Source organism: Mirounga angustirostris, unplaced genomic scaffold (genome assembly GCF_029215605.1).
Source record: "Mirounga angustirostris isolate CCGP_5_RB_7025 unplaced genomic scaffold, mMirAng1.0.hap1 SCAF_1, whole genome shotgun sequence".
In the NCBI taxonomy this organism is placed as follows: Eukaryota; Metazoa; Chordata; class Mammalia; order Carnivora; family Phocidae; genus Mirounga; species Mirounga angustirostris.
Genome location: NW_026991709.1, coordinates 69,497,940 through 69,522,530, shown reverse-complemented (window position 1 = coordinate 69,522,530; position 24,591 = coordinate 69,497,940). Strand labels below are relative to the sequence as shown.

At 38.0% G+C, this 24,591-nt stretch overlaps 1 protein-coding gene across 2 annotated transcripts in view; it reads left to right on the top strand.

The window, feature by feature from the left end:
* OSBPL11 (oxysterol binding protein like 11) overlaps positions 1-24,591 on the top strand; it is a 99,465-nt gene that overhangs the window by 28,092 nt on the left and 46,782 nt on the right. Inside the window, exons 2-5 of one of the 2 annotated variants that reach the window (XM_045903027.3) lie at positions 9,471-9,539; positions 20,237-20,412; positions 21,260-21,339; positions 23,356-23,532. In XM_045903027.3, the coding sequence (XP_045758983.1) occupies positions 9,471-9,539; positions 20,237-20,412; positions 21,260-21,339; positions 23,356-23,532 (502 nt within the window). The remainder of the gene's footprint in view (positions 1-9,470; positions 9,540-20,236; positions 20,413-21,259; positions 21,340-23,355; positions 23,533-24,591) is intronic. The other variant, XM_064573308.1, reaches the window with a different exon arrangement.

Below are 24,591 nucleotides of genomic sequence, written 5' to 3'. Positions count from 1 at the left end.
TTTGGGTTTTTTGTTTTTTGTTTTTTTTTTTTTCAAAATTGCTTTGACTATTCAGGGTCTTTTGTGGTTCCATACAAATTTTAGGATTGTTTGTTCTAGCTTTGTGAAAAATGCTGGTGGTATTTTGATAGGGATTTTATTAAATGTGTAGCTTGCTTTGGGTAGTATAGACATTTTAACAATGTTCTTCCAAACCATGAGCATGGAGTGCTTTTCCACTTCTTTGTGTCCTCAGTTTCATAAGTGTTGTGTAGTTTTCAGAGAACAGATCTTTTACTTCTTTAGTTAGGTTTATTCCTAGGTATCTTATTGTTTTTGGTGCAATTGCAAAGGGGATTGATTCCTCGGTTTCTTTTTCTGCTGCTTTATTGATTTCTGCATATTGATTTTATATCCTGCAACTTTGCTGAATTCATGTATTAGTTCTAGCAATTTTTTGGTGGAGTCTTTTGGGTTTTCTACATAGATTATCATGTCATCTGCAAATAGTGAAAGTTTGACTTCTTCCCTGCTGATTTGGATGCCTTTTATTTCTTTTTGTTGCCTGATGGCTGAGGCTAAGGCTTCCAGTACTATGTTAAATAGTAATAGTGAGAGTGGACACCCTTGTCTTGTTCCTGACCGTAGAGGAAAAGCTCAGTTTTTCCCTGGGAATGATGCTGTGGGTCTTTTGTATATGGCCTTTATTGATGTTGAGATCAATAAAGATCAATAGTTCCAACTATCCCTTTGTTGAGGGTTTTTATCAAGGATGAATGCTATGTTTTCGTCAAATGCTTTTTCTGTATCTATTGACGGGATCATATGGTTCTTATCCTTTCTTTTATTAATGTGGTGTATCACGTTGATTAATTTGCAAATATTGAACCACTCCTGCAGTCCCAGAATAAATCCCACTTGATTGTGGTGAGTAATTCTTTTAATATACTGTTGAATTCAATTTTCTAGTATTTTATTGAGAATTTTTGCATCCATGTTCATCAGGCCTATACTTTCCTTCTATTGGGGTCTTTGTCTGGTTTTGTAGAATGAGTGTGGAAGTTGTCCTTCCATTTCTATTTTTTGGAGCAGTTTGAGAAGAGTAGGTATTAACTGTTCTTTAAATGTCTGTTAGAATTCCCCTGGGAAGCCACCTGGCTCAGGACTTTTGTTTTTTGGGAGATTTTTGATAACTGATTCAATTTCTTTGCTGGTTATGGGTCTGTTCAAATTTTTCTATTCCTGTTTCAGTTTTGGTAGTTTGTAAGTTTCTAGGAATTTGTCCATTTTTTCCAGATAGCCCAGTTTATTGTTATAAAATTTTTCATAGTATTCTTCTATAATTGTATTTCTATGGTGTTGCTTGTGATCTCTCGTCTTTCCTTTATGATTTTATCTATTTGGGTCCTTTCTCTTTTCTTTTTGGTAAGTCTGGCTAGGGGTTTATCAATTTTATTAATTCTTTCGAAGAACCAGCAATTAGTTTTGTTGATCTGTTCTACTGGTTTTTGTTGTTGTTGTTGTTGTTTTGTTTCTTTATCATTTATTTCTGCTCTAATCTTTATTATTTCCCTTCTGCTGGCTTTAGGTTTTATTTGCTGTTCTCTTTCTAGCTCTGTTAGGTGTAAGGAAAGGTTGTGTATTTGAGACTTTTCTTGCTTCTTGAGGTAGGCCTGTATTGCAACATACTTCCCTCTTAGGACTGCCTTTGCTGTATCCCAAAGGTTTTGGACTACCGGGTTTTCATTTTCATTTGCTTCCCTGTATTTTTTTTTTTTTCTTTGATTTACTGTTAATCCAGTCATTCTTTTTTTTTTTTTTTAAGATTTTATTATTTATTTGTCAGAGAGAGATAGAAAGAGCACAAACAGGGGGTGCGGCAGGCAGAGGGAGAAGCAGGCTCCCCGACCAGAGAGCTGCTGTGGTACTCATTCCCAGGACCCTGGGATCATGACCTGAGCCGAAGGCAGACGCTTAACCACCTGAGCCACCCAGGCGTCCCTAGTAGGATGTTCTTTAATTTCCATGTATTTGAAGTCTTTCCAAATTTTTTTTTGTGGTTGATTTCAAGTTTCATAGCATTTTGGCCTGAAAATATGCATGGTATGATCTCGATCTTTTTGTACTTTTGAAGGCTGATTTGTGACCCAGTATGTGATCTCTTCTGGAGAATGTTCCATGTGCACTCGAAAAGAGTATGTATTCTGCTGCTTTAGGGTGAAATGTTCTGAATATATCTGTTAAGTCCATCTGGTCCAGTGTGTCATTCAAAGTCATTGTTTCCTTGTTGATTTTCTGCTTAGATGATCTATCCATTGCTGTAAGTGGGGTGGTAAAGTCCACCACTACTATTATTGTATTATAATCAATGAGTTTCTTTATGTTTATTATTAATTGGTTTATATATTTGGGTGCTCCCAAGTTGGGGGCATAAATATTTACAATTGTTAGATCTTCTTGAATGATAGACTCTTTAATTATGATATAATGCCCTTCTTCATCTCTTGTTACAGTCTCTATTTTAAAATCTAGTTTGTCTGATATTAAGTATGGCTACTCCAGCTTTCTTTTGACATCCATTAGCATAATAGATGATTCTCCATCCCCTCACTTTTCTTTTTTCTTTTTTTAAGATTTTATTGATTTGATAGCAGAGAGAGCACATGAGCAGGGAAGGAGGGTAGGGGGCAAAAGGAGAGGGAGAAGCAGACTCCCCACTGAGCAGGGAGCCTGACGAGGGGCTTGATCCCAGGACCCCAGGATCATGACCTGAGCCAAAGACAGACCTTTAACCAACTGAGCCCCCCAGACGCCCCTCCATCCCCTCACTTTCAATCTGTAGGTGTCTTTAGGTTTAAAATGAGTCTCTTGTAGGCAGCATATAGATGTCTCTTGTTTTTTTTATCCATTCTGATACCCTATGTCTTTTGATTGGAGCATTTAGTCCATTTACATTGAGAGTGATTATTGAAAGATATGCATTTAGTGTTATTGTATTACCTGTAGAGTTGGTGTTTCTGGTGATGTTCTCTGGTCCTTTCTAGTTTTTGTTGCTTTTGGTCTTTTTACCCCACTCAAGAGCTCCCCCCCCCCCCAATATTTCTTGCAGGGCTAGTTTAGTGGTCATGAACTCCTTTAGTTTTTGTTTGTCTGGGAAAGTCTTTGTCCCTAACCTTTCCATTCTGAATGACAGCCCTGCTGGATAAAGAATTCTTGGCTGCATATTTTTCCCATTTAGCCCGTTGACTATTTCCTGCCACTACTTCCGGCCTGTCACATTTCTGTGGACAGATCTGCTGCGAACCTTATCTGTTTTCCCTAGTAGGTTAAGGACTTTTTTATCCCTTGCTGCTTTCAAGACTCTTTCCTTGTCTGTGTATTTTGTGAATTTGACTATGATACACCTTGGTGATGGTCAGCTTTTGTTGAATTTAATGGGAATTCTCTGTGTTTCTTGGATTTTGATGTTTGTGTCCTTCCCCAGATTAGAGAAGTTCTCAACTATAATCTGTTCAGATATACCTTCTGCACCTTTTTCTCTCTCTTTATCTTCTGGAATGCCTATGATACAAATGTTACTACATTTTGGGCGCCTGGGTGGCTCAGTTGGTTAGGCGACTGCCTTCGGCTCAGGTCATGATCCTGGAGTCCCGGGATCGAGTCCCGCATCGGGCTCCCTGCTCGGCGGGGAGTCTGCTTCTCCCTCTGACCCTTCTCCCTGTCATGCTGTCTCTCATTCTCTCTCTCTCAAATAAATAAATAAAATCTTTAATAAAAACAAAACAAAACAAAAAAACAAATGTTACTACATTTTAATAAGTCACTGAATTCCCTAAGTCTACTGTTGTGGTCCATTACCTTCCTTACCCTCTTCTTTTCGGCTTCATTATTTTCCATAATTTTATCTTCTGTATCACTGCTTTGCTCCTCTGCTTTGTCCATCCTCATTTTTGTAGCCTCCATTTGAGATTGCATCTTGGTTACAGCATTTTAAATTTTGGCCTGACTAGATTTTAGTTCTTTTATCTCTGCAGTAAGGGATTCTTTAGTGTCTTCTGTGCTTTTCTCAAGCCCAGCTAGTATCCTTATAATTGTTTTAAATTCTAGTTCAGACATCTTATTTATATCTACATTGATTAAATCTCTGGTCATTATTTCTTCCTGTTCTTTCTTTTGAGGTGAATTCCTCTGTCTTGTCATTTTAGAGAGAGACAAAAAAAGGAAAATAAAACGAAATTTTAAAAAATCGAGGAAAAAGGAAAAAAGTACATAAAGGAAGCTAGATCCTAGGTATGTTTTGGTCTGCTTGTTACAGAAAGCTCGATTGAAAAAGGTAGGGACGCCTGGGTGGCTCAGTTGGTTGAATGGCCAACTCTTGATTTCGGCTCAGGTCATGGTCTCAGGGTCCTAGGATGGAACCCTGCATTGGGCTCTGTGCTCAGCGGGAGTCTGCTTGAGAATTCTATCTCTACTTCCTTTGTCCCTCCTCTACTCATGCTCTCTCTTTCTCTCTCAAGTAAATACATCTTAAAAAAAGAAAAAAGTTAGAAAGAAAAGAAAAAGAAAAATACAGTTAAAACATTAAAAATTGCTTTCTGTATCCAAAAAGCAAAACAAAAACAGATAAAAACAAAAGAAACAAAGCCCAAAGGCTGCTAGATCTTGTTTCCCTTAGTGCTGAAGATTTGCAGCACTCTGTGATCAGTAGACTTGGTGTGTGAGGGGGTTTGTGCTGGTCCTCTGGTGGGGGGCCTGCTGCTCTGATTCTCAGGTGGAATTGCCCTAGTGGAGATGCTCCTGCAGGCTGAAGAAGAGCAGGGCTTGATGTAGTGGCTCCGTTCTCCACTTGGTGGCGCTGTTTAGCTCACTGAGATTGATCAAGCTAGGGGAGCGGGGGAATGGCTTTGACCTGTTCTCTCCAGAGCAGGAAATGTGTGCCACCTCTCTAAAGTAAGCCCTCACAGATGCCCAAACAGTGATGACCCTGTCTGTGTTACTGGTTTCTGTCACATCCCCGCCTTCACCTTGTGTCCTCGCTGTCCTCCTGCCAAACGGTGCAGCACTCCTGTGTTTTATCTCGGGTGTGGTTGTGTTTCGAAATCCCACACTTCAGAGACCCCCCGGGGCACAGACCCGCACTGATCCTCTGGGGGAGGGTCTCCCTGCTTTGTGGCCAGTGCCAGCTTGTCGCAGGAGAGCTGCGCCATCTCTCAGCAGTTTGGAGTTTATTGTAGATCACAACACGCAGCTGGTGCCGGGGTTTGCAGCCCTCAGTCGGGAGTCTTTGTTCCTATACTGGTGAGTGGGACAGCTTGATGGCGCCTGCAGGGCCCTTTGCCCGTGGAGAGGCCGTGTCACCTCTACCAAATGCACACCAAGCAGGGGTACTGCTTCTCCCTGTGTGACCCTGGAGATCCTCAGGCTGTCTGCTGCTGGGGCTCAGCCCTGCTCTCCCATTGGAGCACCGCTCAGTTCCCCAGGCACAAACCTGGCAATGTCTCAGACTTCAGAAGCTTCAAAATCTGCACTTCACTGTTTATAGAAAACTGGCAGTATTGTAACCCTCTCCTTTCTCCCCATCCATGGTTTGCGGAATAGTTTTCTTGTTCAGTCCCCTGCATGTGTTTTTACTGTTTTTTTCTTTTCTGTTTTTTCCTGTGCTTTCTCTCTCCTCCATCTCTCTTGATGCTCCCTCCACTGTCAGGGCGCCCTCCCCTGGGCAGTGCCCATGGCTCTTTTCTCCCACAAACTCTGCAGCTCCTATGTTCCACGGGTCATTTTTCTGGTTTGTAGATGTGCAGCTTTGTTCTCTAAGACTTCCATTCGATTTCTTGGGTGTTCAGAGTGATTTGATATTTATCAAGCAGTGTTCCAGGGAGGAGGCAAGCTTAGGGTCGCCCTACTCCTCAGCCATATTACCTCTCCAAAATTAACACGTTTTAAATGGGAGCAAAGCATAAGGGTTAGAGGTACTACATGAAGAGTCATTTATAAGGAGGCAAGAGGAGAAAGGGAAGAGTGAACAAAAGGTGTTCACTCACAAAGCTCTTTATACTGGCCACCAGATGGCGCCGTTGTTCCACATCTGTTGCTTGCACTGCCGGGAAGGGGGGAAGGGGAAGGATGAGAGAAAGCAGGACAGGGCCAACCAGCTGTTTCAAAGAATAGGATGTTCTTAATTCTTAAGTTGATTCTTTGCAGCCTCAGAGGTCTGTTTCATGAAGTAAAAGCAGGCCTGCAGTTTATAATTAATTGCACATTTGAATATCATAGCCATGTCAATATCGCCCTTGTAATTTTTGTGAGAAAGTTAACTCTTTAGATACAAGCATCAACAAAATATTAACATTTAAAAAATTGAACATAAAACATTGTACTGTGAAGTATAATAAGGATATACTTTAATTTTATTTCGGGAATGATGCTACCAGAATTGTACTGTTAAACATTCACTGATAGTTATTAAACTACTGATATAAATAACTATTAGATGTGACCAAAATGAGGATTAGCTTTAGTAATAGGAGAGACTGGACAAAAGTAAAGGAGATGAGGCATTATCGTCAATTACTTAGAAATGAAAATTTTATTTATTTATTTATTTTTCAGTTGTACTGAGGTTTTAAGAAAAATTCTTTCCACAGGTCACATATGCATTTAAAGAATATAATTGTCGGGGCGCCTGGGTGGCTCAGTCTTTAAGCGTCTGCCTTCGGCTCAGGTCATGATCCCAGGGTCCTGGGATCGAGCCCCGCGTCGGGCTCCCTGCTCTGCGGGAAGCCTGCTTCTCCCTCTCCTACTCCCCCTGCTTGTGTTCCTGCTCTCGCTATCTCTCTCTCTGTCAAATAAATAAATAAAATCTTTAAAATATATATATGTATATAATTGTCTTAGAACCAGAGGAATTGAACTATAATTGAGTTGTAATATTTTTGTTCTATGCTAATAGTCATAGTATAGTTATGAAGGCTTGATGTAGAGAAGCTAGATTATAAAGGTTCAGAAAACCAAAAATGGTAAATTATGGAATGTTTTGGTACTTTGAAGAAATATTTAATTTAGGTCGTGTGACACCTTAGGCTTTTTGTGGATGGATGCAGAATATGTATGTATGTATGTATAAATAAATAAATAAATAAGGAAAATACAGGTTAGAATGAACAAATAAGTTTTTTCTTAAGATATAATTGACATACAACATTATATCAGTTTCAGGTACACAACTTAATTTGATATTTGTATACATTGTGAAATGACCACAATAAGTCTAGTAAATATCTATCACCATACATATTATACTTTTATTTTTCTTGTGATGAGAACCTTTAAGAGCAGCTGCTCTCTTAGCAACTTTCAAATATGCAATATAGTATTTTTAATATACTTACTGTGCTGGACATTGTATCTCCAGGACTTATTTATTTTATAATTGGAAGTTTGTATCTTTTAACCACTTTCATCCATTTTACTTACTACTCCACCCCTGGCAACCATCAATCTGTTCTCTGTATCTATGAGTCTTTTTTTGAAAATCATTTTTGGGGTGCCTGGCTGGCTTAGGCAATGGAGCATACACTCAGAGTTGTGAGTTCAAGCCCCACATTTTGTGTAGAGATAACTTAAAAATAAAAAATTCTTAAAAAAAATGTTTTTTTTCATTTTTAGGGTCCACATATAATTGAAGGAATGTTTTGAGGGCAAAAACAGTTGAGGGGCGCTGAGCTGAGTGTTAAATACCTAAAACAGGAAGAACTCTGGGAAGTTATTTTTGGGTAAAATCCATGAGCATTGGGATTCCTGTGACCCCAAAGAGCTGTTTAAGCCTGAAGCTTGGGAAAGATGTAGGAGCCAGACAAGAAAAATATCTTCATGCTTTTTTAAGTACCAGTGGAACTGAAAGAAATAGCTTTACTGTGACCTGGGGCTGTAACTAGATGAACTCTAGCAAAAACCCAAGGGGCTGGGTTTCCAGAGAATCCTTTCTTCTAGATGTGGGCTCTAGAAAGTATTGAAATGAGAATTCAGCTGGTACTGTCAGTTTTAACATGACATAACATATAACTATTAGAACTTTGGGTTGGCATTTTAGAAGTGGATAACCTTTGTCTTCTTGAGATTAGTGACCTTATGAAACCCAAAGGACTTGAGTAGCTTCACTTAATAAACAGTATTGCTTGCTAGCCTTAGAATGAAAGAAAAATATAGAAAAAAAATAACATAGTCATGGGCTCAATTCTTTATTTTTAGATTTGATCTTTATTTTCAAGCACTTTGAAGAAATGAGATTAGAAAGACACTCAATATTGAGTTTATTCCTGAGACATCCCCCTACTCACTCCCCAGTAATAGCTACAAGAATCTTATATAATCAATTTGGTCATTTCATTTTCCAGAGAGAGTCTTTATCTTCAGCCCTTTTTATTTGTCATTGAGATCAAGCTAAATCTGTTTTGAACTTTGTTCTATTAGTTGTGCCAGCTCTTCCTTGCTTTTTGCCTTTAATATGTCCATGTTTTAAAAAGTTGCCGGTTGTCTCACTCTTTCAGTTTCCTTTGTGCTGGTTAGCTGAAATTTTATCAAGTATGCTCTGTGACTTAGGGATAGTAAAGAAAATTAATGATGAACATCCATTGCATTTTATAGTGTAAAATTAAAACTTTAGGTGAGTTTTAAAGGAATTCTAATGTAAATTATGAAATAAAGAATGTATCAACAAGATATGTCAATGTAGGTCTCACTTTACTTTTCATAAGTATAGGGAACCTTAAAATGTTGGAAAAGAAATATCAGTGAGATTTTCAAAAGCCACTGTATTTTCAAGAGCCACTATAGCAGAATATATGTGTAATATGTGAAAAAATGGGGCAGGAAGTAAAACTCAGTTGTAATAAGGCCTCAAGCAAAATCTTTCCAATGGCAAAACTTGTAGAGAGTGTTTTGCCTCATACTTGTCTGATGTGGAGTGGGAGTGAGGTGTCACACTCTCATCAAAAACAGGACCTTCATTTTGGAAGCCCAAAGAATCAGAGACAGAACAGATTGGCCTCTCATGTGTCCCACCAGAGTGAGGAGGCACTATTCAATTTAGAGACCTTTTTTGGCTTTCTAGAACCATAAAACTATTTTATTTCTTTAGTATTGAATTGTTATAAAATATTTTTATTTAAAATTACATTTATAGTATATTTGTTTTATATTTGTGTAATTTTATATTTATATAATGATTTCCTATTTGAAATATTATATATAGTAATTTACATGGGATTATATTTGTTCTGAAGAAATCTGGTAAAATAAAGACGTATGGATATCAAATTTGGGGGATTAAATACCTCTTTGTTAATCTATAAATCTTAACTTCTGAAGCAAGTTTGAGGCATTTGTAAAACACATATGTATCAATAGCTATTTTTAAAACTGTTCAGTTAACTTCCTGATAGTTCTTCTAATTTTTATTGACTTTTTGGTGCATTCTGATCTTTTTGAAACAGTGATCACATGGAAAATGTATATGGCTACCTAATGAAGTACACCAACCTTGTCACTGGGTGGCAGTACAGGTAAGTGATTATCCTGTGTCACATCTCTCTCCTAAGAGACTAGAAGTGGGGCTGATAATTTTATATTCTGATGTTACTTCTGTACAAACATGGATGGGAAACCTTTTAGAGAAGAATTTACAGTTATTTAAAGTCTGATGAATTCGGGCGCCTGGGTGGCTCAGTTGGTTAAGCGACTGCCTTCGGCTCAGGTCATGATCCTGGAGTCCCAGGATCGAGTCCCGCATCAGGCTCCCTGCTCGGCGGGGAGTCTGCTCCTCCATCTGACCCTCCCCCCTCTCATGTGCTCTCTGTCTCTCTCATTCTCTCTGTCTCAAATAAATAAATAAAATCTTTAAAAAAAATAAAAAATAAAAAAAAATAGTCTGATGAATTCTCCTTTTTAGAGGGTGAGAGGAGTTGACATCTGTCCAGATGGCGCCCTCCACATGCCTCAGAAGTTAATATTTTTTTTATTAAAGAATAATTGACATGCAATATTGTATTAGTTTCAGGTGTACAACATAGTGACTTGATATTTATGTATATTACAAAATGGTCACTTGACTAAGTCTAGTTACCATCTGTCACCATACCAAATTATTATAGTATTATTGATTGTATTCCCTATGCCAGACATTGTATCCCTTCGTCTTATTTTATAACTGGAAGATTGTACCTCTTAATCCTCTTTATCTATATTGTTTATCCTCCCATCCCTCCTGTCCTCTAACAACCACCAGTTTGTTTCTCTATATTGATAAATCTGTTTCTGTTTTGTTTGTTGGTTTTGTTTTTTTAGATTCCACACATAAATTAAGTCATTCAGTATTTGTTTTTCTGTCTGATTTATTTCAGTTAACATAATACCCTCTAAGTTCATCCAGGAAGTCACCAAGGGCAAGATTTCTTTCCTTTTTATGGCTTAGTAGTATACCATATTTGTGTGTATGTGTGTGTGTGTGTGTCTGTCTGTCTGTACCACATCTTCTTTATCCATTCATCTGTCGATGGACACTTGGGCTGCTGCCATAGTTTGGCTATTGTAAATAATGCTGCAATAAATGTAGGGGTGCATATATCCCTTTGAATGAGTGTTTTTTGTATTTTGGGGGTAAAAATCCAGTAGTGCGATTACTGGATCATAGGGTAGTCCTGTTTTTAATTTTCTGAGGAACCTCCATGCTGTTTTCCACAGTGACTGTACCAGTTTGCATTCCCACCAACAGTGCAAGAGGGTGCCTTTTTCTCCACATCCCCACCAACATTTTTTGTATCAGTTCTTTATATATTTCGGATACCAACCCTTTATTGGATATATCATTTGTAAATATCTTCTCCCATTCAGTAGGTTGCTTTTAGTTTTGTTGAGTGTTTCCTTGGCTGTGCAGAAGGTTTTTATTTTGATGTAGTCCCAGTGGTTTATTTTTGCTTTTATTTCCCTTGCCTCAGGAGACATCTAGAAAAATGTTGCTATGGCCGATGTCAGAGAAATTACTGCCTGTGCTCTCTTGTAGGATTTCTATGGTTTCAAGTCTCACATTTAAGCCTTTAATCCATTTTGAATTTATTTTTGTAGAGAGTGTAAGAAAGTGGTCCAGTTTCATTCTTTTGTATGTATGTTCTTTCCTCCTTCATTGAAGATTAATTGACCATATAATTGTGGGTTGATTTCTGAGTTTTCTGTTCTGTTCCATTGATCCTGTGGGTCTGTTTTCGTGCCAGCACCATACTGTTTTGGTTACTGTAGCTTTATAATGTAACTTGAAGTCTGGACTTAGGATACTTCCAGTTTTGTTTTCCTGTTTTTAATCTTTAAGTAACCTCCATACCTGTTTTCATTGTGGCTGTACCAATTTGCATTCCCACCAATAGGAATGCAACATTTTTGCCAGTATGTGTATTTCTTGTCATTCTGATTCTAGCGATTCTGACAGCTGGGAGGTGATATTTCATTGTGGTTTTGATGTGCATTTCCCTGATGATTAGTGGTAGTAGGATCTTCTCATGTGCCTGTTGGCCATCTATATGTCTGTCTGTCTGTATGTATGTATTTATTTATTTAAAGATTTTATTTATTTATTTGACAGAGAGAGAGACACAGCGAGAGTGGGAACACAAGCAGGGGGAGTGGAAGAGGGAGAAGCAGACTCCCCACTGAGCAGGGAGCCCAATGTGGGGCTTGATCCCAGGACCCCAAGATCATGACCTGAGCCGAAGGCAGACACTTAGCAATGACTGAGACACCCAGGCACCCCTATGTCTTTTTTTTTTTTTTTTAAGATTTTATTTATTTGAGAGCGAGAGAGAGCGCGCACAAGCAGGGGTGAGGGACAGAGGGAGAGGGAGAAGCAGACTTCCTATGGAGCAGGGACCCTGATGCAGGACTTCATCCCAGAACCCTGGGATCATGACCTGAGCCAAAGGCAGATGCTTAACCGACTGAGCCACCCAGGCGCCCTCTATATGTCTTTTATTTTTTATTTTATTTAATTAATTAATTTATTTATTTTTAATATATTTTTTAAAATATTTTATTTATTTATTCATGAGAGACAGAGAGAGAGAGAGGCAGAGGGAGAAGCAGGCTCCCAAGGAGCAGGGAGCCCGATGCGGGACTCGATCCCAGGACCCTGGGATCATGACCTGAGCCGGAGGCAGATGCTTAACCATCTGAGCCACGCAGGCGCCCTATTTTTTATTTTTTAAAAAAGATTTTATTTCTCCATTTGACACAGAGAGAGAGAGAGAGAGAGAGAGAGCACAAGCGGAGGGGAGGGGCAGAGGGAGAGGGAGAAGCAAGCTCCCCAATGAGCAGGGAGCCTGATGTGGGGCTTGATCCCAGGACCCCAGGATCATGACCTGAGCCAAAGGCAGACACTTAATGACTGAGCCACCCAGGCACCCCTATGTCTTTTTTTTTTTTTTTTTAAGATTTTATTTATTTATTTGAGAGCTAGCGAGAGAGAGACAGAGAGTGCCCAAGCAGGGGTGAGGGACAGAGGGAGAGGGACGGAGGGAGAGTGGCAGAGGGAGAGAGAGAAGCAAGCTCCCCACTGAGCAGGGAGACCAATGTGGAGCTTGATCCCAGGACTCCGGGATCATGACCTGAGCCAAAGGCAGACGCTTAACTTTGAGCCACCAAGGTGCCCCTATATGTCTTTTTTAGAGAAATTTCTATTCAGGTTGTCTGCTCACATTTAAATGAATTGTTTGGGGTTTCTAATATTTTTTTTACATTGGTTTTATGAATTCTTTACATATTTTAGATATTACCCCTTATTGGATATATCATTTACAAATATTTCCTCCCATTTAGTAGGTTGCTCTTTCATTTTGCTGTGCAAAAGCTTTTTAGTTTGTTGTAGTCCCAATTGTTTATTTTTGCTTTTGTTTTCCTTGCCTGAGGAGACAGATCCAAAATAATATTGCTAAGATCAGTGTCAAAGAGCTTACTGCCTATGTTTTTTTCTGGGAGTTTTATGGTTACCCGTCTTATAGTTAAGCCTTTAATCCATTTTGAATTTATTTTTGTATATGGTGTAAGAAAGTGGTCTAGTTTCATCTTTTGTTTGTAGCTGTCAGTTTCCCCAACCCTTTATTGAAGTGTTGACAATAGACAAAAGTTACTATTATATTAGGTTTATAATTACTTGTTCACCTGCCTTGGGCTTTTTTTTTTTTTTAAAGATTTTATTTATTTATTCATGAGAGACAGAGAGAGAGAGAGGCAGAGGGAGAAGCAGGCTCCCAAGGAGCAGGGAGCCCGATGCGGGACTCGATCCCAGGACCCCGAGACCACGACCCGAGCCGAAGGCAGACGCCTAACCATCTGAGCCACCCAGGCGCCCATGCCTTGGGCTTTTTAAAATACTTGTAGTGATTAAACTTTTAGGATGGTTTGGAGACAGCAAATAAATTTGTGTTTAGTTGCCTATTTTGTGCAGGACTCTCAAACTTCTCTGGGATCTTGGCGAGTTTAAATATCCAGTCCAAGGTCACATAGGCAGTCAGTAAGGAGCAAAGCCAGGGTAGAATTGGTAGTTGTGGAGCAGGGGGATTAAACTTCTATTTTTTTTTATTGTGGCAAAATATACACAAAATTTATCATTTTAACCATGTATAAGTGTTCAGTTTGGTGACATTAAATGCATACATTGTTGTGCAATCATCAACACTATCTATCCGTAGCACCTCTTGCATCTTCTCAAATGAAACTGTACCCATTAAATAATAATTCCCCATTTCTCCCTCTCCCAAGCCCTTGGCAACCAGTATTCTACTTTCTGTGTCTGTGCTTTGACTACTCTTGGTACCTCAGATAAATGAAATCATATAGTATTGGTTCTTTTGTGCCTGGCTTATTTCACTTTATTTCACAAAAAGCATCATATCTTTAAGGTTCATCCATGTTGTGGCATGTGTCAGGATTTCCTTCCTTTCTCAGGCTGAGTAATACCCTTTTTTTTTTTAAGATCTTAATATTCTATTGCATGTTTGTACCACATATTCTTTATTCATCCGTCCATGGATGCTTGGGTTGCTTCCACCTTTTGGCTGTTTTGAGTAATTCTGCTATGAATATTATTGTACAAATATTGTTCAAGTCTCAGCTTTCATGTCTTTTGTGTATATACCCAGAATTGGAATTACTGGATCATATGGTAATTCTATGTTTAATTTTTTGGGGAATTCCATACTGTTTTCCATAGTGGCTACATCATTTTACATTCTTACCAGCAGTTCACAAGGGTTCTAATTTCTCCACATCCTCACCAACACTTGTTGTTTTCTGTTTTTTGTTTTTTGGGGTTTTTTTATAATAACCTTCCTAATAAGTGTGAAGTGGTATCTCACTGTTGGTTTTAAACTTTTTAAAAATGATAATACTGGAATTTGAACCCAGACAGTTCTGACTCCAAAGTCTATGTTTTTACATTATTATGCTGCTTCTAATTCACATGTCATTTGGATGCTTCTGCTTTTGGCCACGATAAAATAACAGGAGCTGAATTTGCTGTCCTGCCTTAAACAACTTGAAAATGGTACATAATTTATAAAAGAATGATTTTTAGACATTTAAAAGAATAGGAGAAGCACAGATAAAAAGGTGATTGTTTAACAGAGAGGGCGGTTTGGGTTGTGTTTAGTTGGAAGTGACATTAGGTAATCCAAATAAGAGTGACACGCAGGAAGTTAGAGATCATATGGCAGATCAAGCTGGATATGAAAACTTAGAAGGGAATCATCCCTATTGAAGTTAAAAGGGCAGTTCTCCAGGGTTCACATCTTTTATTTAAAAAAAAATAAAATAAAGTCAAGGGAGTCTTTTCATGTATTTTTCACTTCAGGTTTTTGAAATTTTTTGAAGGCTCATATATTCAAATTTCATACAGAATATTAATTTTTTAAAAGATTTTATTTATTTTAGAGAAACAGAGTGTGTGAGCAGGGGGAGGGGCAGAGGGAGAGGGAGAAAGAATCTCAAGCAGACTCCCCACTGAGTACAGAGCCCATCACAGGGCTTGACCTCATGACCCTGAGATCATGACCTGAGCTGAAACCAAGAGTCGGACACTTAACCAGCTGAGCAACCGAGATGCCCCGAGAATATTAGTTTTTAAAATTTTTATGTCACTTTGGTTTTAGCACTATTCTTTGTTCTCTTTCCTAAAAGGAGGATAGGTTAGCTTTCTCCCCCAATATCCAACAATTGTCATTTATATAATATTAAATAATACTGAGAAACTCTCAGAAAGGGAACAAGGTAAGAAAGCTCCAAAACATACACAAACACATAAAATTTCGCATAGGGTGCCTGGGTGACTCAGTCATTGGGCGTCTGCCTTCGGCTCGGGTCATGATCCCAGGGTCCTGGGATTCGAGCCCCGCATTGGGCTCCCTGCTCCTCCTTCTCCCACTCGCCTTGCTTGTGTTCCCTCTCTCGCTGTGTCTCTCTCTGTCAAATAAATAAATAAAATCTTTTTAAAATAAATAAATAAAATTTAGTATAATTTCAAGATGACATTTCAGGTGAGTGGCAACTTGAGACCATGGGAAGAAGTGGCAGGTGTTTATCATTGCATGAGGGAGCCCACCAAAAAGATCCATTGGCCACTGGTTGTCTGGAGTTAGCAGATCCAAGCAAACAGTCTAGGGTAGGGAGAGGCACTGCCTGTCCTGACATAATCCCTCCAGCTGTGTAAGAGACCAGTTTTTAGCAGCACTAAAAAGTGCTTGTAAACTCATCCCTGTTTGCTCTGAGAGAACACAGAACCTTTTACCAACTTACCCCATCAGAAAGAGGTCTCACTTTGTCAGTTTGCTGTACACCCACTTTATTATTATTTTGTTAAAGATTTTATTTATTTGAGAGAGAAAGAGAGCACATGCGCATGAGCTGGGGGAGGGGCAGAGGGAGAGGGAGAGAATCTCAAGCAGACTTCGGGGAGCGCAGAGTCTGACATGGGACTGGATCCCACGACCCTGAGAATATGACCTGAGCTGAAACCAAGAGTCGGATGCTTAACTGACTAAGCCACCCAGGCGCCCAGACTGTAGCCCCACTTAAAAAAAAACTTCCATCTTCCATTTTTATTTTATGTCAACTGGGCTGGAGGTCCTGTAGTACAGCAGAGATATACTGGGTCCTCAGCATGAAACATGTAGATTGAATGATCAAAGGTGAACAGAAAGGTTAAGACCATGTTTAAGGACCCTCGGCTTAGTTGCTCAGTTTCTTTGGCATGCCTACCCACTCTTGTCCATATGCTGCAGGTGTAGCTTAAGTAATAAGAGCAGATATTCAAGACCATTTCCCTCCAGTCCAAGACCATTTCCCTCCAGTCCAAGACCATTTCCCTCCAATCCATTTCTGTTTTGACTAAGGTCAACTTGAAGCAACTTGGAGAAGTCCACCATGGGCATGCTGTATAAATAACTGCTTGCTCTGGAATGTGGTAGGCCAGCAAAGTACAGAACAGCAAGACCCTCTCCTGAACCCACTTCCTGCCACTTTAACTTCTAATTCCTGAAGGTGAGATTGCTTCCCATCTGGCTTAGAAGTCTGTAGATACAGAACATTAAAATCCTGGGATGGCCAGAATATGGCACATAGTTGCCTTTCCTCCCAAAAATCTTCTCAAATTTATTTTTGTCATTGTAAGATACACTTCCAAGTCAAAATATTTTTATTTATTTTTTAAAAGATTTTCTTTATTTATTTATTAGAGAGCGAGAGAGAGGGAGAGAGAAACAGCATGAGGGGGAGAGGGTCAGAGGGAGAAGCAGGCTCCCTGCTGAGCCGGGAGCCCGATGTGGGACTCGATCCCAGGACTCCGGGATCATGACCTGAGCCGAAGGCAGTCGCTTGACCAACTGAGCCACCCAGGCACCCCAAGTCAAAATATTTTTAGATTAAAGTTGCATTTTGATGATACTTAACTTTAAGTTATGGGTTATTTCAAAGATTAGTCCTTTCCCCAAATTGACAGTCTGTTATTTTGAAATTGCAAAAAATAAGCAGTTATTTGCCAATTGTAACAGCATTTTCTTTTAACAACTTAACTGAATTTTCTTCATGTGAAGGTTCATGATGAATCTTGTTTCCCTGTTACATTTAACCTTTATTTCTACATTTTCTTCATTTATTGGCTAGGCCAACTTGTTCAGAATGCTTCCATCAAGAATCTGCTACCCTTCTGGGCAAAATGGCTTTGTTAAGTTTCCTCATTGTGTGGATTGTCTTTCTATCTCCAAACTATACATTTTGTAAAATTTCTCTTCATAAAAGGGATAAAGGAAGAATATTTGGATTAATCCACGTATAATGAAAGATAGCCCAAAGTGCTGTCTTATTGCAATGGACCCATAGTATCATCTTGGTATTAAAAAGATGATCAGGGGTGCCTGGGTGGCTCAGTCGTTAAGCGTCTGCCTTTGGCTCAGGTCATGATCCCAGGGTCCTGGGATCGAGCCCCACATTGGGCTCCTTGATCAATGGGAAGCCTGCTTCTCCCTCTCCCACTCCCTCTGCTTGTGTTCCCTCTCTTGCTGTGTCTCTCTCTGTCAAATAAGTAAAATCTTCAAAAAAAAAAAAAAAGATGATGAGTTATTGGCTCATTTTTTTTGTGAGGTATAATTACAACATACTAGTTTCAGGTATACAACATACAACAGATTTGATATCTCTATACATTATGAAATGATGACTACAATAAGTCTAGCTAACATCTGTCATCATACATAATTACAAAAATTTTTTTCTTGTGATGAGAACTTTTAAGATCTACTCTTAGCAACTTTCAAATTTGCTGTACAGTGTTAGTAACTATAGACACCATGCTGTTCAGTTATTGGTTATTTCTATGACTTCACCAATCCCTCCTCACCATTATTTTCTGTATATTTAGGTGAGTGCCTCTTGTATTATAAATTTGTGGTAATACTTTTGGGATAAGAAATATGTGCTCACAGCAAACTTGAGATTTTCAAACATATTATTTGTCTAAATTTTCTTTGTCTGTTTGAGATGAATTGTACTTACATTTAGAACAGTGGAAAGAGATTTCTTTCCTTCCATTTTTGTTTGTTTGTTCTTTTTCTTAACAGCCTTATTGAAATATAATGCACAGTCCATACAATTGACCCACTTAAAGTGTACAACTCAGTGGTTTTTAGTATCTTGATGAGATTGCTTTCATACTAACCCACCCCTTCTGTTTATTTTTCTCTTTATTTGATGAATTTTTTTGTAGTAGATTCATTGCTTAGTCCATTAGGGCTGCTATAACAAAATACTACAGACTGGGTAGCTAATAAACATTTCTCACAGTTGTGGAGGTTGGAAGTTCAAGATCATGGTGCCAGCGTTGTTAGGTAAGGGCCCTCTTCCTGTCATAGACTTCTTGTTGTGTGAGAACATGGTAGAAAAAAGGTCAAGGAAGAGCTCTTGGGTCTCTCTTACAAGGGCAGTAATCTCATTCCTGAGGGTTCTGCCCTCATGACCTAAACACCTCCCAAAGGCCCTGTCTCTTAATACTGTTACCTTAGGAGTTAGGATTTCAACATAATGAGTTTGTGGGGCACACATTCAGGCCATAGCAGATTCATATGTGCATTTTGTGTTTTATGCTTATGTTTTAGAAATTGAAGATGATGTCAGTGACTATCTTGTGGTAATTCAAAGAATCTCTTCAAATATTTTGGAAAATAAAGATAACCCTATTAAAGGCGTCTGGGTGGCTTAGTCGTTAAGCATCTGCCTTCGGCTCGGGTCGTATCAGGCTCCCTGCTCCGTGGGAGCCTGCTTCTCCCGCTCCCATTCCCCCTGCTTGTGTTCCCTCTCTCGCTGTGTCTCTCTCTGGCAAATAAATAAATAAAATCTTAAAAAAAAAAAAACCCTACTAAAAATGGGCAAAATGTGATGAGCAGTTCACTAAATAGAACTATGGGTGGTCAGTAAACACATGAAAAAGTGTGTAACTCTTCTAGTAATGAATGAAATGAAAGAAAATCCTAATTTTTAAAATTTAAATATGGGAACGTAATTTTAAAAATCAGAAGCATGCTAAAAGATGAACAAGAAAAACAATAGTTCTTTGCTTTCCCATCTCCCTTTTCAGGCAACACTTTCAAATTTTGCTTGCTTCTCAGCAGTTTTCCTTGAAGAGAAAGCTGATTTCCATTTTCTCCCAGTTTGATATGATATGGTTGCCTGTTGCTTAAGACAGTATCTTCTAGGACCTTGAACTCCGTCTTACGGTCCAGTGTTCTAGAACTCAGAAACATAAAATGCCAAACTGCTCCGAACCCGAACATTATTTTTTTTAAATTGAAACTTTTTAAATTTTTTTTAAAAGAACTATTCAGTTACTTAAATTGGAATCTGAATAAAGTAATTAATCTGGAACCAAATCATAACATCAAATTCTTTTCCAAAGTGTATCAGTGTTTCATCATTTAGTTTCAAGTTCCTATGTTTCTCCATCTCCAGTTGCAGCTTTTACATTTTTAAACAGGATAAGTAATCGTTAGTTGTGACCTATTTAATGATATATTCACAAAATCTTTTTACCCTGACATTATTCTCATTGTATATTTCACTGATTAAATCTTAAATCAGACTCATTCCTTACCCAGCATTTAGTTATCCTCAGAGTTCATGTTTTGATTTGTTTCCAGTGAATTTTAAATAAAAATTCTCACTACCATTTGTCTTTGGGTTATTTACCTTCCTTGTTAATGAATTCTGGAGAGAGAGAACTTTTCCTCTGAAAGGATACTCTATCTTTGTTTCCTTTTTGCATTATCTGGTATGCCTCTTTCCTATTAAGTACCTCTACTTCAGCTCAAGGTTTTATGTCATTTATTAAATTCATTCAATTTTTCAATAAGCTTTATTGCTAGGAAATTCGGCCTTATGTTTCCAAGTACTTCTTGAACAGCTTTTGAATTTTATTTATTTGTTTATTTATTTATTAGAGAGCAAGAGGGGGTGGGTGGTGGCAGAGGGAGAGGGAGAGAGGATCTCACCACTCTGAGGTCATGACCTGAGCCAAAATCAAGAGTCAGATGCTTAACCAACTGAACCACCCATGCACCCCTTGAATTTTATTTTTTTAATAGCAAGGACTCCAAAATGTGATTGAAATTTAGTTTGCTTTAGTTTGACTACAGGGAATGTTTAAAAATTATGACTTCTTTTTGAATCATTACAGGTTTTTTGTTTTAAACAATGAAGCTGGGTTATTGGAGTACTTTGTGAATGAACAGTCTAGAAATCAAAAACCCAGAGGTACTTTGCAGCTTGCAGGAGCTGTAATATCACCTAGTGATGAGGACTCTCACACCTTCACTGTAAATGCTGCCAGTGGGGAACAGTATAAACTCAGAGGTACGATCGAGATATAAGAATTAATAGTATGGTTTTCTTCTTCCCTTGAGAAGTTGATGTACTTCCCTGCCTTCATTTGAGTTTTGGAAACAGAAACTACTGTCATCGATATGTAGATATGATATTCTAAAATCTTAGAATTGCTTATGAATTTATGAAATCTGTTTTAATAAGTAAGCTTTCTCAAGTGGCACAATGAACAAGTGTTTACAATTGGCCCATTTAAAATATTTGTGTAGACAAACCCTGATTACTGAAAAATATAAAAACATAGCTTCTTTAAATGGTATTTTTTATGTCTGCCTTGTATTTTACCCCTTTTCTTGATTTGGTTTACATGCCCTCTTTGAAGTTTCTAGTAATTAATATACATAGCTGGGATTTATTAAAATGTTCATATTCATTTAAAAAGTATAACTTTTGTTTAGGTAAATTTAATTCGTGTTTTTTGTTTAATTAATGCACATAAAATATAATGGTAATCCTAACTGAGCATGCTGCAAGAGATCTGAAAATACTGAGTACACATTAAATGCTTAATAAAGGTTATTTCTTTAAGTAAGAGCATATTTTTGTGAGAAACTTAAGACACGTCAAGTCTTATATCCTGCCTAGCTGCATATAACTTATCCTCCTTCTGAAATATCCATATCCAGCTACGGTGTTACCTAACAAAGTTGACGCTTGGGCCTTTTTTCTCCCTCCCTCCAGTAGGGGACATTTACTCTAGGGAGAGTAGGACCAATTCCTGGTTTTCAATTATCTATCTGTTCTTCATGCTGTAGACAGTTAATTGTATTCCAAAAATAAATATAAAAGCGAATAACTTTTGTATTCTTTTTATCAGCCACAGATGCTAAAGAACGACAACACTGGGTTAGCAGACTTCAGATATGTACACAGCATCACACTGAAGCTATTGGAAAGGTATGTGGACTCATATATGATATTAGTGCATAAAAAGGGGGAAAAGAATGTTTTATTTGCTTATATTCTAAATTGCAAGACTATTTATATACCATAAAATTTACCCTTTTAAAGTGTGCAATTCCAGGGGCGCCTGGGTGGCTCAGTCGTTGGGCATCTGCCTTCGGCTCAGGTCACGATCCCAGGGTCCTGGGATCAAGCCCCACGTTGGGCTCCCTGCTCGGCGGGAGGCCTGCTTCTCCCTCTCCCACTCCCCCTGCTTGTGTTCCCTCTCTCGCTGTGTCTCTCTCTGTCAAATAAATAAATAAAATCTTTAAAAAAAAAAAAAAAGTGTGCAATTCCATTGGTTTTAATATATACACAAGATTGTGCAACAATCGCAACTCTCTAATTCCAGAACATTTTCATCACCCTCCAAAACACCCATATCTATGAGCAGTCACTCGCATTCTCCCCTTTCCAGGCTCCTGGCAAACGCTAATCCATTTTCTATTCCTATGGGTTTGTCCATTCTGGGCCTTTTATATAAATAGAATCATAACAATACGTGATTTTTTGTGTCTCGCTTTTTATACTTCACATAATTTTTTTCAGAGTTAGAAGCAAATTTTATTAAATGTCCAGTTTTACTTGTTCTTTAGTCTTTTATGTACACATAATACTTTCAAGGTTCATTCATGTCATTTTATGTATCATTTTATTCCTTTTTATGGCCAAATAATATTCCATCATATGGATACGCCACATGTTGTTTATCCATTCATCAGTTGGTGGACATTTGGGTTGTTTCCATTTTGTGGCTATTAATAACATTTGTGTCTAGGTTTTTGTGTGAACACATGATTTCACTGAGGTGTATATTTAGGTGTGGAATTACTTACTGAGTCATATGGTGGTTCTCTGTTTAACTTTTTGAGGAGTTGTCAGACTGTCTTCCAGAGTGACTGAACCATTTCACATTCCCACCAGCAGTGTCTGAGGGTTTCAGTTTTCCCACATCCTCACCAGCACCTGTTACTGCCCTCCCCTTTTTAATTGTAATAGGCATCCTGGTATATGTGAAGTGATTTCATTTCTCTCATGACTAATAATGTTGAGGATCTTTCCATGTGTTTATTGATCATTTGTATATCTTCTTTGGAATTTTTTTTATTTTTTAAGGTGGAGAGGATGGTCTCATTACTTGAAATCTGAGGTTAGAGATACCTAAAAACTAGTATCTGGGCAGCATAGTTGAAGGATTCCATACCTAGGTATGCATAGGTGATAGCTTGACTTTTTTAAAAAAAAAATTGTTTTTTTAAGATTTTATTTATTTATTTGACAGAGAGAGACACAGCAAGAGAGGGAACAAAAGAAGGGGGAGTGGGAGAGGCAGAAGCAGGCTTTCCCACAGAGCAGGGAGCCCAATGTGGGGCTCGATCCCAGGACCCTGGGATCATGACTTGAGCCAAAGGCAGACGCTTAACGACTGAGCCACCCAGGCGCCCCCCAAAATTTTTTTCCTAGTCTTTTTCCCCCATAAGTGAATTTTAAAAGTTATTTGTGATTTAGGCCTACTGCCCAATCTTCAGGAAGTTCATCACAAAAGCTTTACTCCTACTGTAAGATTGTAGTCATTGGCAGTGATCAGAAAGTACTAGTTTGTTCCAAAGATACTTGCTAGTTAGATTAGAAAATGTATTATATTGAATATTTTTGCTTTAGTCATGGTATTTAAAAATCTGAAATTAGAAATTTCTTGTTCTAATATTTGTAAAATGTGAAAAAATGCTCTCGACAGCACAAACCTGTAATCAATTTTCTAAATAAATTACAACTTTACTGTTGGATGTGTCAAATGTTTAAACTTTGAGTGCCTTAAATTTTAGCATTTTTCAGAAATGTTCTTGTAGTCAATTCTGAGGTTAATTTAATTTTTAAAACTGTTTATGTGTAGGCATAAAGTGTATTTATAATAGGTGAGGGTTAACCAAAATTTTGGAAAACGAATGATTTTCCTTGTTTGTCTAATAGAATAATCCCCCTCTGAAATCACGAAGCTTCTCACTTGCATCTAGTGGTAATTCTCCTATATCCCAGAGGAGACCAAGTCAAAATGCCATTTCTTTTTTTAATGTTGGACATTCCAAACTACAATCAGTGAACAAAAGAGCTCACTTACCTCCAGACCATCTTGTGGAAGTCAGAGAAGTAAGTATGAATTGAAGTCAAATTAAAATGCCAAAATGACCTAACTTGCTTGGTTTTGTCACAAAAAAAGTTGAAATCCTGTTGTGTCTTCTGCGACCCTCAAATGTTTTCTGTCTACTATGCTGAGATAAATTTTAAGTCATAAAGATTCCCTGGTTATATGTGATGTCCTAAGTTTCTTTTCTGTGGTGTCCTAAGTTTCCTAGGTACACTTTCATTTTTCAGTCTATATCTTTCATTTCTCAAGTAAAAATACAGACTCCTTTGATGTAACATTTATGATCAAAAGGGTTTTTAAGCCTATTAGGAAGACTATGTGGCCAAACAAGTGATTTAAAAAAAAAAAAGTTTTGTATAGACAATTTCAAACATATGCAAAAATAGAACAGTTAAATCCTTGATGTTGCCTTATCTCACCATTTCCCTGTTTCTTTTCAAATTGAGTACTAAATAATTCTAGTTGATAAAGGATGTAGTTGTTAGGTTCTAAATATTCCTGAGTTAAATTTGATAGAGCTAATAGGTGTCTATGTAGTGAGTGGCCTCACACAGGTATGTGATTGGAAAGTAGAGGAATATTTTAATTGCCTTTTCAGATAATTGTGGTTATTCTTCTTTGGTACTGCACGAAAACTTAATAGTAGCAGTTTTGTAAATGTTAGATGCAGTGTGGAATCTAATATATATCCATGAACTTTTCATGTTCTGTTACATGAAAATCTGTTGGTCTGTCTTGCACTTGGAATGTATCTTTAATCTATGCATGATTTTGTAACACCATGCATTAGTCAAAATATCATCTCACAGAGTTAGGCCTAAGTCTTGCAGATGGTGATCTATTTAACATGCAACATCAAAAATTCCCATTCATTAACGTCCTCACCAATCTCATTAGAAAAGCCTTTCAGTATTGGGAAGTTGTCAAGATTATGGCAACAGATAAAGGTTTCCCAAAATTCTTTTCATTTTAAAGCTCAGATTTTATAATTGGCAGTAAATACTTTTGGCTTGTTTTGAGGTGATAGGCTTGTTTTTTTAATTTTTGGGATGTCTACCACA